The following is a 13,296-nucleotide window of genomic DNA, read 5'->3' as shown; positions in this document are numbered from 1 at the left end:
AAAGCCCCTTCCTCAGGGAGTGACTGCATTCCAGCCAAGTTAATCAAGTCCAAAACTCTAACTGGTAGGGCCCAGTGCTGGCCTTCCGGTTCTCACATTTTAACCCTACAGCTAAGGTCTCAGATAACTGAGGTGCAGAGAGTAGCAACAATTGTTCCCCTATTTTAAAAGAGTGGCAGGAATGACCCAGCCAACTATGGATCAGTTAGCCCTTTGAACACCATCAGCAAACAGTACCCCAGGTTTTAATCTATTGATCAAATTTCCATATGAGGTGGTAAATGGAGGAATAATTGATATTGAGCAAATGAGGTTCCAACAGGACAGTCCACCAGAGACCACTGCCTAGAGTTACATTTGCTGGAAAAATATCCAGATCATTCTGACCTGACTTTATATGCAGCTTTTATTGATTTCAAAGTACAGCTGATAATGTCCAGTTAATAATGACATCTGGACTGGTCTAGGTTATCTATAGATAAATTTGTCTTATTATTAATTTATAGGAAAAAATGGTCTTAGGGTAAGATGTGACTTGGCAAAGGATCTTTCTGATTTTATTCAGAGATCTGAGAGGGTGAAGCAAGCATTCATTGTACTCTCACTAGTTTTTAATCTACGGTATTTATTAACTCCCTAATTAAAACTCTTCAAAGAGTTGACACTGATAGGCTCAAATTAACTGATGGGCATCTTCCAGTCTTATTTTATGCAGATGATGCCATTCTCCTCCCTTTGTTTTATTTACTGTAGGTATGAAGCAACTTGCTGTGTCCCTAATGCATCCCTGAGGCTTGAAGCTGAAGTTCCAAGTGTTAAAGTCAACGCCTGGATTAGCATTCTAATCTTATGACTCAGAATTATGATTAATTTTACAGGCAGAATTATTACCATTGCTGTTGATGGACAGCTACAAGTCTCACTGATATCAAACTTACTCTCTGTAGCCTTTCTCCTAGTCACATATATTTGTGCAAATCAAATGAACAGTTAAGGAACAAATTGGCAATATCAAACATCAGAATGAAGTTTATGAAGTTTATTGCCAAATAGTAGACCATAAACCATTTATTGCAAAGTATTTGCACAATTGAACTCTGAGTAAATATAGATGGGCTTTATCTATACCCTGTTTTAATGCCTTTTCCTTCTGCACTCATAGTGGAATAGATTTCAAAGTTTTTAAAAAATCTGCAAAGACCTTACAGCCTTTGTGGCTTTAAGGAGGTAGAGGAAGAAACACGTGTCTCTTTATGCTATCATAATTGTGACATTTCAAGAATTTTTTTGTAATCCCCAATTATTTCCAAACTTGAGGGCTATTCAGATAAATATTATGTATGTTATCTTCTAAGGGATGTTAACCCCTCACTTACATTTCAGGTAGCAAAATACCTTTGCCATGCAAAGCTCTGATTTAGATATTGTTTATTGTTTTATTGTGTGATAATTTGCTTAGTGAATTTCGTGTAACAAATTGCTTCCTTTTACTTTGAATGCTGGTCAAAGACCATTATAAAATTTTATGTATGCATGTTACGTGTATGTATATACCATGATCAATGTTATCAAAGGCTTCCCATTTTAAAAACTAGATGTTTATAGTATACCATGGTTTCTCCACTGGCTGATTTTGCACACCTTCACATCAAAAAGCCATCGTTCTACTCTGCCTCTTCAAATTTCATCATGATCCCCTAAATTTCTTCATGACTTCCTGAAGCACATGCCTCCCAATTTGGGAACCCTTGGCCTAGAAAACAAGGCAAATACACAAGCTTGATAGTCTCTTTGCTTTTATCACCATTTAATTATTGCTTATGATATTCCCTAGACAAACATTTCATTATATTAAATGAGCTGCATTTAATGCTAGACATTTCCCTGAAACATCAGTGTTTTTCCATAATTTTGCTTTTTTTGTTCAAATTGCTAAAGGCTGCAGCAATGGGGAAGAATCTGGCACCACTTGCTTTATTTTGATGTGCAAGAGGAAGTTACTAAGATAAATATAGATTAAACTGCTGTTAAATTAACTTAACTTTCTCTTTTCGTTTCTGGGTTCAAGTGGTGTTTTTCTCTTCAACAGGCAAAAAGTGGCAGCAATTTTACTATGGGTATCAACTGATGTGCTTCACCAATCTTTGATCAGCCCAACTTTGACACAGCTGGGATCTTTCAAACTATTTATATATTGGTATTTATTTACTCAGTTTGTATATCTGCTCATCTCACTGGTGTGATTCTTGCCCAGTCACTGAGCCAATCTCCGGATCAGAGGCCTGCCTTACAAAGAAGGATCAGCATCAGCCCAACCAGCAACTGGCAGATTAACAGCTAAGAACTGATGAGAGGGGAGCAGGTGGGAAACTTCTTTATAGTGTAATGCTCCCCTCTGCCTGCCCTCCATTTAACAACTGTCAGTGAATCTGGAATTATCTCCTTTTTAAAGTTTTCTTGCCACTTGGTGATATTTGCAGGAAGGGGAGTGAAACAAAGCCAAGAGACTCCACCAGTTTCTTTCCTCAGTACGCTCTCCATTTTTGTTTGTTTGTTTGTTTGTTTGTGTCCTGCCTTTGTTATTTTTACAAATAACTCAAGGTGGCAAATATACCTAATATTCCTTCTTACTCCTATTTTCCCCACAACAACAACCCTGTGAAATGGGTTGGGCCAGCGGTGAAATCCAATTTTTTTTATTACTGGTTCTGTGGGCGTAGGTGGGTTAGGGTTAGGGCGTGGCTTGGTGGGTGTAGCTTGGTGGGTGTGTGGCTTGGTGGGTGTGGCAGGGGAAGGATACTGCAAAATCTCCATTCCCACCCCACTCTCGGGCCAGCCAGAGGTGGTATTTGTTGGTTCTCCGAACTACTCAAAATTTCCACTGCCGGTTCTCTGAACTGCTCAAAATTTCTGCTACCGGTTCTCCAGAACCTGTCAGAACCTGCTGGATTACACCCCTGGGTTGGGCTGAGAGAGAGGGACTGGCCCAAAGTCACCCAGCTGGTTTTCATGGCTAAGGTAGGATTTGAACTCACTCCCGCTTTCTACTCCCGCTGGTGCCTTAACCACTAGACCAAACTGCGAATGAGGGCATTTAGCAGTTGGCCCTGCTGCCCCTGTGGACAGGGATGGAAATCACCAATGAAACATTATTTTTTTCCACAAAGACACTGTAGTTTTCTACAGATTCAAGGGTTTTCTACAGATTCAATAGCACTTTGTGTCAGACATCGAGAAAAAGTCTTCTGAGGGAAAAGATTTGCTACTGAGTTTGATATTATGCTTGACCAGTTAAATGATAACGGTAAGCGTGAAAAATAAGTACTTTTATAACTTTGAAGTCAACAAAGCTGAGGACAAACTGTGCCATGACTCACAAAGTTGATTGCTTAGAAGAGTTTTGGAAAAAGAATAGTTCAGTTTATTTCACTATTTCACAGAAGAACAGTTGTTTGGAGGTTTTCTAAGAAGTCAGGAGGTTCTGAGTGTCAAGACGACACACCTGAAGGACAGGGTCTCCATTCCTCCTTATCTTCCCCTCTGCAGTGCAAGAGGAGGTGTTTGAGGACACACTTATCTCAGTGTGCACTCACTCATCCTGTTCTTTCCAACAATGTTGAAAACATGCTAAGATGACAAAACCATATGCATATTAATACTTAACAGTGGTTTGCCCAAAGCAAACCATTCAAACAGGAGGTCAAACAAAGCCAGACAAGGATCTATTGCAGAGTGCAGTTACTGGAAAGTAAGATTTTTTTTTAAACTTGGTGAGTAAATGTACCAAGTGCATGTGGAAATATACAGCTTTACTTGGCTTGTTGCTAAATATTTAAAAAGAAAGCATCCATTTGGAAATGTCTTCCTTGGAAAATAAAGGTTTGACATACCACTACCCTGTCTCAGTGGTGAAATCTAAAATTTGTTACTACCAGTTCTGTGGGCGTGGCTTGGGGGGTAATGTGACGGGCATGGCCAATTTTTTGTTTTTTGTTTACTTTTAAAAGCATTTTTTCTACAACCTCTTCAGCGAAGAGGTTGTAAAAAAATGCTTTCAAAAGGCTCTGAAGATCCCAGCTGAGTTGCCTGATCGGCAGAGGCTTTTTTTCTTTTAAATGCCTCTGACGATCAGGCAACTCAGCTGGGATCATCAGAGGTTTTTAAAAGCATTTTTTCTACAACCTCTTCAGAGGTTGTAGAAAAAATGCTTTTAAAAGCCTCTGATGATCCCGGCTGAGCCGCGCGATCATCAGAGGCTTTTTTTTTTCTTTTAAAAGCATTTTTTTGGCCAAAGAGGTTGTAGAAAAAATGCTTTTAAAAGTAAAAAAAAAAGCCTCTGATGATTGTGCAGCTCAGCTGGGTATGGAGGGGGCAGGGATTTTTGCTACCGGTTCTCCAAACCACCCGCCTCCATCGCTACCGGATCGGGTGATCCGCTCCGAACCCCTGCCCTGTTTCCCCGAAAATAAGACATCCCCTGATAATAAGCCCAATCAGACTTTTGAGCACATGCGCTAAAATATGCCTCCCCCCGAAAATAAGCCTTCCCTAAAATATTTAAATGTAGAGCTGGAAATCAGGTAAGGCAGCAAGAGGAGCCCCATCTTGCTCCACATGCCCCAAAATAATAAGACCTCCCTGAAAATAAGGCCAAGCGCTTATTTCAGGGTTCAAAAAAATATAAGACAGTCTTATTTTTGGGGAAACACGGTAGTAAAGGAAAGTATCCAACTTATTTCGTCCATCCTGCTCTCCTATCCGTGGTCACCCTGCATTATGTCACCCTGCATTATGTCTTGCTGACCACTCAAACTCTGGCGTTATGAAATGTGAAGATTTCTTTTGTCCACAAAGGAGCAACACTTGTGTGGATTGGGATCATGATCAGTTCAACTACTGTAGGAATTGCACCTTTTCATGACCAGGAATTGCTTGTTGGACCTCTCATGTGTGAAGATTTGCCACTGAGTACCCTTCCGTTGTCTTTAGGTGAAAAAGGGTTTGGAATTGCAACCCTTCTGATAGCTTGAATATCCCATCCGGCAAGGCTGGATTTCAACCCTGAGCTATAAATATTATCATTAGGAATGATTGTTTAACAACACTTTGAAGTTACAATGGACCTTGGCTTTATTTCCCCCACTCCTCACCAATGTGGTCACATGATCACAATTTGGGCCCTCGGCAGCCATCTAACATTTACAACCATTTATAGCATCCACAATCTATGACCGTGATTTATGCTGGTTTTGCTGAAAACTGGCATTTACTTCAGGTTTCTAGCGAAAAATGGGCTTGTTTAATGACCACTGCATTTGCTTAATAACCATGGTGTTTGCTAACAACTGCTGCGTTACCTTAACAACTGCCGCAAAAAAGGTAAAATCAGGTATGATGACCTGCTTACTAAGCGTTGCAACATGACCATAATTGCAGGGTCAGTTACAATGATACGTTGAGCACTGCCTGAATGAGCAAATGAATAATCTTGAATAATCAAATTAAGACAAACAAATCAACAAATTATCTGGTGGCCAGATGATGCAGAATTCAAATTACAAATATATCAAACCAGATGGGTAGAATCCCTAAGTTTGCAGGTCTCTTTGTTCATTGTCGCAAAATAGCACAAATATTTTCCAGAGGGATTTATATCTGTACAATGTTTTATTGCTGGGAGGTGAGAAAGGAGTTCTTTGGACAGGTGTCTGCATGCAGGCGTGCATTTATATCTGCAATCATGATATTTCCTGTATGCAAATTGAGGTCTCCAAATCAACTCTTCGGGCTTCTGTGTACAGGCACACATAAAATACATATATTTAGTAGGAGTAGAAATGTAGAATCACTGGAATGTAATTGATGTTACTTTTTGACACAAACAGCTATCAAGGCACCTTTTGGCATCCCAAGGTATCCTCACCCCATCCCTTACTTTTTTAAGGGTAAAACAACTCTGTGGGCAAAGCTAGCAATAGCAATAGCAATAGCACTTATATACCGCTTCACAGTGCTTTACAGCCCTCTCTAAGCAGTTTACAGAGTTGGCATGTTGCCCCCAACAATCTGAGTCCTCATTTGACCGACCTCGGAAGGATGGAAGGCTGAGTCAACCTTGAGCCGGTGAGACCTGAACTGCCAAACTGCTGGCAGCAAATGATCAGCAGAAGTAGCCTGCAGTACTGCATTCTAACCCCTGCACCACCATGGCGTAGCAAGCAATCCAGAGGGCAAATATTTTTACTCCCACAATATATAATGATACTTGCTGGTTATGTGGTCACTCCCTTTGTACTTTGTCCCTGAAAGCAGTGGGAATCTGTACAGGATTGGGCAGGTAACTATAGCAATTGGACATTATGTTCTTTCCTTCCTCTAATGTGGAGAGTAAAACTCCTACAAAATAATGTTGGTGCAAGCTGAGCAGAGTTTCCTTTGCTGAAAATAGAGTTAGCAGAGGTTGTGACCAGCTGAAGAAGTGGGAGCTCATCCCTCTGCCTTTTGAAACAATTCATCTGTAAGGTGCAGTGGAATCTTCCTGGGACGGAGAAAGAGAGAGGCAGCACACCTGACTCCCATTCAACAAGAGAAGGTGAGGTGGTATGGGCTGCGTGTTTTCAGTTGTGTTATACTGTTATACACTAGGATTTCTGAAATTTCTTTGAACTTCAGTCTAACATGTTTCAGTCTTGCATTTTTAAAAATTTCAGTGCTGGGAAGATGGGTTTTCAAAATTGAAAAATTGGAAATCTGCAGAAGTGGTTATTGAATTACAAAAAATCTTTAAAACATGGATGTGGTTTGCGGATGGAAAAATTACTAGGCTTGTTGTGAAGATTTCATCAGTGTCTAATAATTTCAAGAAGGTTGTTATTTTCCCCCAAAATTATGGGGTCTTAATGTGTAGTGAGTGCTTGTGGTGATATCTGTTGGTTGAAAGTAAGAATGTACCGTAGGTTTTTTAAAATGCAGATGATGCTGTTTTACAGATTGAGAACCTAAAATGATTTGCAATGAATCTTTTACTGATTATAAGATGCAATGTGCAGTTATCATATACAGAATCAAAGTACCATGACTTTTCCCCCCAAGTCTTTATCCATCAGTCTCAGGAGGCAGACTCCTGATCTCAATTATATATTAATCTTTAAAATCCTCTGAATCAGTATCCAACCCCCCCCCTTTTTTTTTTGCTTTTTTACAAATCCACCAAGCATGATAAAATGTCCCTTATTACTGTTTTCATTTCCAACATAAATTTGAAGTGCCTTTATACATTCTAGATCTAGACAATTTCTCTGGTGACATATGACAATCATTTTATAAAAATATTCTAGATGACTAGCACATAATGTACATTATGCTTTCAACTACATATTTTTCCATTGGTTCATTTGTATATCAAAACCAATGAGTTTATCCATTTTATCATACATTCTTTTACTCCTTATTTTGTCTCACATTTCGGCAAAAGCTCATACATTTTAGCAGTAACATTTCCTCATCAGTATATAATTCTGTTTCAGACTTGGTCTATGTTCAAAATGATAAGTTCTTTTAAAACAGAAAGCTTTCTGTTAATTGTACATAAGACATCCATTGACAAGAATACCCTTCTGTTATCTTCTTTTTCTTTATTTCATTTTAGTCTCTTTGAGACAATTCTAATACCTCACAATTAGTTAATAATTTATTTTTACTTATTACCTAAGTAAAATGATACTAAAATAACCCAAATATTTTACTTTTTCAATTTTAAGATTTGTTTTATACATTCAATTCTGTTTGATATTTTATCTTTGTATTTTTATTAATATATTTGTCTTCTGTTTATTAATCTTGAAACCTGCTAGTAGCCCAATTTTTTAAAATGTACTCATCAAAAGTTCAGTGTCCTTTAAAGAGTCTATCTAAATTAAAACCAAATCCACAAAAGCTCTTAGCTTGTATGACTCTTTTTTAATCTTTACGCGCATGATCCTTTCATCTTATCATATACCCATTGTTTATATAGTTTTGTCTGCTCTCATGAACTATGAAGCAGTAACGTAAGATAGCATTTATGCAAATCTGTTTAGTACATGTAATTTAAAAGGAATATGGATTTAGTTTAGCACAGAATTTCTTTTCTTTTTTTAAAAAAAGTTTTTTATTAGTAGTTCAAAATTAAAAACATTGGACATAGATATGACATCACTGGTCCCAAACATCTTCCAACACTTTAAACTAATACATAATATACTAATGGTAATATAATAATATATTTCTTGCACTTTATACATTATTTAAACATAGTATAATAATAGTAATTTATACCTTATTCCTATACAATTATACATATCTATACCTACATATACCTATCTATACAATTCACATACATATCTATCTCTAATAACGTATATAATTCTAGTCTAACACTACACATTTGTCTCAGCTATCCTCCTTTTATCTAACCATTCATAGAATTTTGCCCAGATTTTATAGTACAATGTTTCGCTTTTATCCTTGAATTCCAAGATGAATTTATCCGTTTCTGCACAGTTGAAAATTTTTAGTAGTATTTCCTCTTCAGTTGTATCTTTCGCTTTCCACTTCTGCGCAAAGGCTATCTGTGCCGCTGTAAGTATATGTAGTAGTAGATAATTTATGTCTTTCTTGTATTTGCCCTCTGTCATTCCCAAAAGGAAAAATTCCGGTTTGACTTCTATGTTTATTAACAAAATTTCTTCCAACCAACTCTTTATCAGACTCCAATATTTTTTTGCCTTTGGGCATTCTCACCACATATGATAGAAGTTCCCCAGAGCCACCTCACACTTCCAACATGCCAAAAATTTCCCTTATTGATTCGGGTTTAGCTCAGAATTTCTAAGGCTATCCAGTGTTTGAGGATATTATATCTCCTTGCTAATGGAAATGGCTTAAAATGGGGGGGGGGGAGGGGGAAATAGATTAGTAACTGAATGCATCCATGAATGTCTCATATATGATTGACTCTGCCTGATCTGCAAATCCAGATCTGCGTACCCATAAATCACCATGAATTTAATTCAATAAGCCATGATTAACAAACCTGGCTTATCACAATGTATAAGCCTACTTAATATGCATGAATAAGAATGGGTCTCTCTATAACAGGCCTGTCAAAGGGGCGGCTCACGGGCCGGATACAGCCTGCACAGGCCATGCCCACTCCGGCTCCGCAAAGGCAAAAAACATCCCGATATGTTATAATACGGCCTACAATGTGATCAGGTTTGACACCCTTGCTCTATAATATACCTTTGTTTGGTCATAAATGCATATTTATATCTAGCAGCTGCCCCATTTATCACTGTTGTCATATGAGAACCTCGGTGCCAAAAATTGACTTGATGGATTATGAGCCATCATTATGAAGTTGTTGTCAACTCTTAGTGACCACATACGATAAATTTCCTGCATAATGATTTGTCCCTAACTTGATCTTTCACGTCTTCTCAATCATTTTATATTTTCTAATCATGTGGTTTTCTTGATAAAAATACAGGAGCGGTTTACCATTGCCTTTTCCTACACAGTATGAATTGCTGCCTTTGCCATTGTCCGTAAAGTAAAAAAGTTCATTGAAGGTTAGCTGTTCATGAACTACAGTTGTATCCCTCATGCTATTAAATGTATGAACGCAACAGGGATGGCTACATCTCTATGTTAGCATAAACATTATACTGTAAAGGGTGCTGGAAAAAAATACAAGTACCTCTATTGTCCCGGTGTCAAGCTCAAAGAACTGAGTGTCACTAGTTGGAAATTGATATGATCCTAGTTACAATGACTGCATTTTGTAACATTCTTTTTCTGGAGATATGTACCAGTATGGAAACATTGTAGTGGATTTGCCTTCAGGGTCTTATTTGAATTCATGTTCCTGATGCCTGGCCTGTTATAGGAGGAGGTCTGCTTGACAATGGCAGCAGAAAATTTTTTGTCATCTCCTGGCTTGGATCGGGTAGCTGGTGAGAAATTCCTGCAGGAAGCCTTCCAGATCATGCTTGAAGAAGGGATTCGAAAAGGGATGGATGCCTCTGAAAAGGTAAGGTATATTGATTTTCATTCTAAGTTTCCTTGAGCTGGGATGTCCACTCTATATACTTTAAGCAATGGCTTGGGCCAGGTACCCAAACTGAATTTTATTTGCAAGCTAACAAAGTAGTCCCTCAGCAGAAAAATCACCAATTCCTAATCCCAGATGGTTTGCATTGAGTAAATTGGGTATAATCCACTCTTAATTTTTCTAGTTCCCCTCCCAACATCATTACTGTAGGGTGGGTGTCAGCAACCTGTGGCTTTGGAGCCACATGTGGCTCTTTGGGCCTTCTGTTGTGGCTCCCTGTTGAGTGATCCCACTACTGGCTGGCCCCGCCCCTCGTTCTCCCCTCCCAGTCATTCCTTGTCTGGCCTGAGAAGGTAAGGGCGACGGCGGGGAGATGGAGAAGCGATCAGGGCAGAGACAGAGAGATACAGAGAGTGGGGTGGAGGGAGGAAGAAAGAGATGTCAAAAGAGTTTTGTGGTTCCTGGTGTTTTTTAACAATTGGTTCTCTGCCCTAATGACCAGCTGGGTAGGCGTGGCTGGGGGGGGTGTCATGTGACTGGTGGAAGTGAATGATGTCGAGTTGGCCACGCCCACCCAGGTTTTGTGGCTCCTGGTGTTTTCTTTTCTGTGGGAAACGGATCCAAATGGTTCTTTGAGTGTTTATGGTTGCAGACCGCTGCTGTAGGGCAACATTTCCCCACTCAATGTCTCCAAGAAGCATTGAAACTATAAGTCCCAGACTCCTGGTGAGTCAGGAATGCTGGCTAAAAATGTCAAGGATTAATTGTCCTAAGACATTGGGAGGGCTCCAGCTTGGGACATTTAGCTTAAATTTCTGAAAACATGGCAGCGTCCTCAGGCAGCAGAATTTGGACTTGAGCTGATATATAGAATTTTATACCAACCCCTTGTCATCCAGGAGGCATAACCTGGATATAGGATTGCACTGTTAGATTTTCAGCTTGTATACAACCTTCTATGGCTTTTCGGACATGAGCTGACTATCTTGCTGGTAGGTGTGTATTTGGAAGGAACCTGAGGAACTGCAGCAAATTCTGGACCTGAATCTAAAAGACAGCGGGGAGCCACATGAAAGGTTGCTGGAACGCTGTCGGGAAGTTATCAGATACAGTGTGAAAACATGTGAGTGTTCTGCCTGGCAAGAGCGTATGGTTCCTTCTTCAGAATTTCTTAGGAGATATAGGATTGTTCCAGTCCAGTTATTGAGATTGGTTTGTCTATCTTGGCATCTTGAGTTAGTTAATTCCCCAGTTTACTGTACTTTGGATGTTCTTTTTTAAAAAATAATGAGTGGGTGATTGATTATGTGCCATAAAGTTAGTGCTCTTAGCAACATAAATAGATTTTCTCCCTGATGATCTGTCCCTAATCTAGTCCTTCAGGTCTTCCAATGGTTTACCTATTGCTACTATAATTGAGTCCACTCACCTTGCTTCTTGTTGTTTTCTTCTTTTTCCCAGCATTTTAGACTTCTCCAGAGAGCTAGGTACAGTATTCACGCAATGTACCCAAGTAGGATCATTTGAACCTGGTAATTTGGGTTGAAATGTAACGTGTACCAAGAGACTAAGTTTCAGGTTGACCTAAATACTTAGGATTTGATATGATTCTTTTCAAACTATAGTTACTTTCTTAAGGGTAAAGGCAAATGAATTTAAAATAGTTCTTGTACAATTATTGGAAGGTGACTGAAATGTAAACAAATAGCTGGGATTCAGGAAAGCTCTAAGGAATATCATGGATAGGTCCAGTAATACAAATGAGCCTTTAATAAATGCTCATGGTCAGGGCCATCATAACCGCATTATGGGCCCTGGGCAAAGCAGTGTACTGGGGCCCCTACAACTACTCACAGGAATAAAAATGTGGTTGATAAAATTAAACGTATATTTATTTTATTGGCACTTCCAACAAAATCGGTGTTGAAACATTAAAAACATGCTGTGCAGCAACAACTAATCAACATGATAAACATTTGAACAATACACGAGGCTTGAAAAACACAATAATACTCAGTAAAGCCTTACAGTTGCTGTATTTACAGTATATGATGCAAGGTTCATTGAAGGGTTAACATACGCAGATTAGTATGGGGCCCCTATGCTCGTGGGGCCCACAGTCAAGTGCCCGCCAGGCCTATGCATTAAGACACCCCTGCTCATGGTGCAACAATAATCACATCAATATCTGTAATGGTGAAGAAAATATGAAGTACTTCCATTGAGACTATTTCCTTTTGCACAATTTCCTTTCCTCTTGCTATGTCTCTTTGTTTTCTCCCAGGTCATCCACGCTTCTGCAATCAGCTATTTTCTGGGCTTGATCCCCATGCTCTGGCTGGACGGATGATCACAGAGATGCTCAACACTAGCCAGTATGTGTTCTCTATTTTCTCATATATATATTGGCATTTAAAAAAAAAAAAAAAGGAAAAGGAAAAAAATTCCCAAGGCTCAGCTACAGCATAGGTGAATTTCACTGCTGCTTTTTTGGACTAGAGATTGTAATTTTAACAAGTGTGACCACTAGAAAGCAGTTTGAAGAAGAAAATTCTTTGCTTTTTTTGATGTACTACTTTATCCACAAATTCTGTTAATGTCCTTCACTCTGGCAGTATCAGATAAGTTTGTCAAGGTTTTGAAAGGATCCAAACGTGCAGAGGAAAATTTTTTGCAGAGGATCATATTCCTATGAGCAACACTAATGTATTGTGATATAAGAATAATATAATATAAATAATCTTTTCTCTCTCTGATTAAGGGAGACTAACAGAGTGGATTCCTTCAATTGTGAAATATTTGCTCTGTGGAAACTGATTAGCATCTCCCTAGTAAATGGATAGTTAGTTGGGGAGGGGGGGAAGTAATTTGATATCACTATATTAACATTTCTCCCCTCGTGGCAAACAGTAAAATTAAGTGTTATATATAGTTTTTCCTCTTCCTTTTATCCTCATGACCACACTATGTAATAATTTGAGCTCAGTTAAAATATTCTGTTCATAGATAAAGCTAAGCCAAAATGTAACTTCTTTGCTTGGAGTTTAGTGTGATGTACAGTAGATGCACTTGCTTAAAAATGTTAAAACTAACCTTGGATTAATGTGAATCAGGCCAGTGATTGGCCCAAAACCAGCCAATGACTGTAATGGCTGAATGCAGACTTCTTCCATTTTGAGCAATCATTACATTCTATCTCTGCA

At 38.8% G+C, this 13,296-nt stretch overlaps 1 protein-coding gene across 1 annotated transcript in view; it reads left to right on the top strand.

Annotated features, from left to right (window-relative positions):
* Positions 1–2,265: 2,265 nt before the first annotated feature.
* The window catches only part of CSAD (cysteine sulfinic acid decarboxylase), a 28,053-nt gene continuing 17,022 nt past the window's right edge, over positions 2,266–13,296 (top strand). The window contains exons 1-4 of the mRNA XM_070934964.1: positions 2,266–2,362; positions 9,929–10,072; positions 11,090–11,216; positions 12,378–12,468. Of these exons, the coding sequence (XP_070791065.1) occupies positions 2,348–2,362; positions 9,929–10,072; positions 11,090–11,216; positions 12,378–12,468 (377 nt within the window). The 5' untranslated portion in view covers positions 2,266–2,347. The remainder of the gene's footprint in view (positions 2,363–9,928; positions 10,073–11,089; positions 11,217–12,377; positions 12,469–13,296) is intronic.

The sequence above is a fragment of the Pituophis catenifer genome, unplaced genomic scaffold, assembly GCF_029215685.1.
Source record: "Pituophis catenifer annectens isolate HBS135680 unplaced genomic scaffold, rPitCat1.0.hap2 SCAF_2, whole genome shotgun sequence".
Taxonomy (NCBI): domain Eukaryota; kingdom Metazoa; phylum Chordata; class Lepidosauria; order Squamata; family Colubridae; genus Pituophis; species Pituophis catenifer.
Note: the sequence above shows the minus strand (reverse complement) of the source record. Positions and strands in the feature narration are given on the sequence as shown.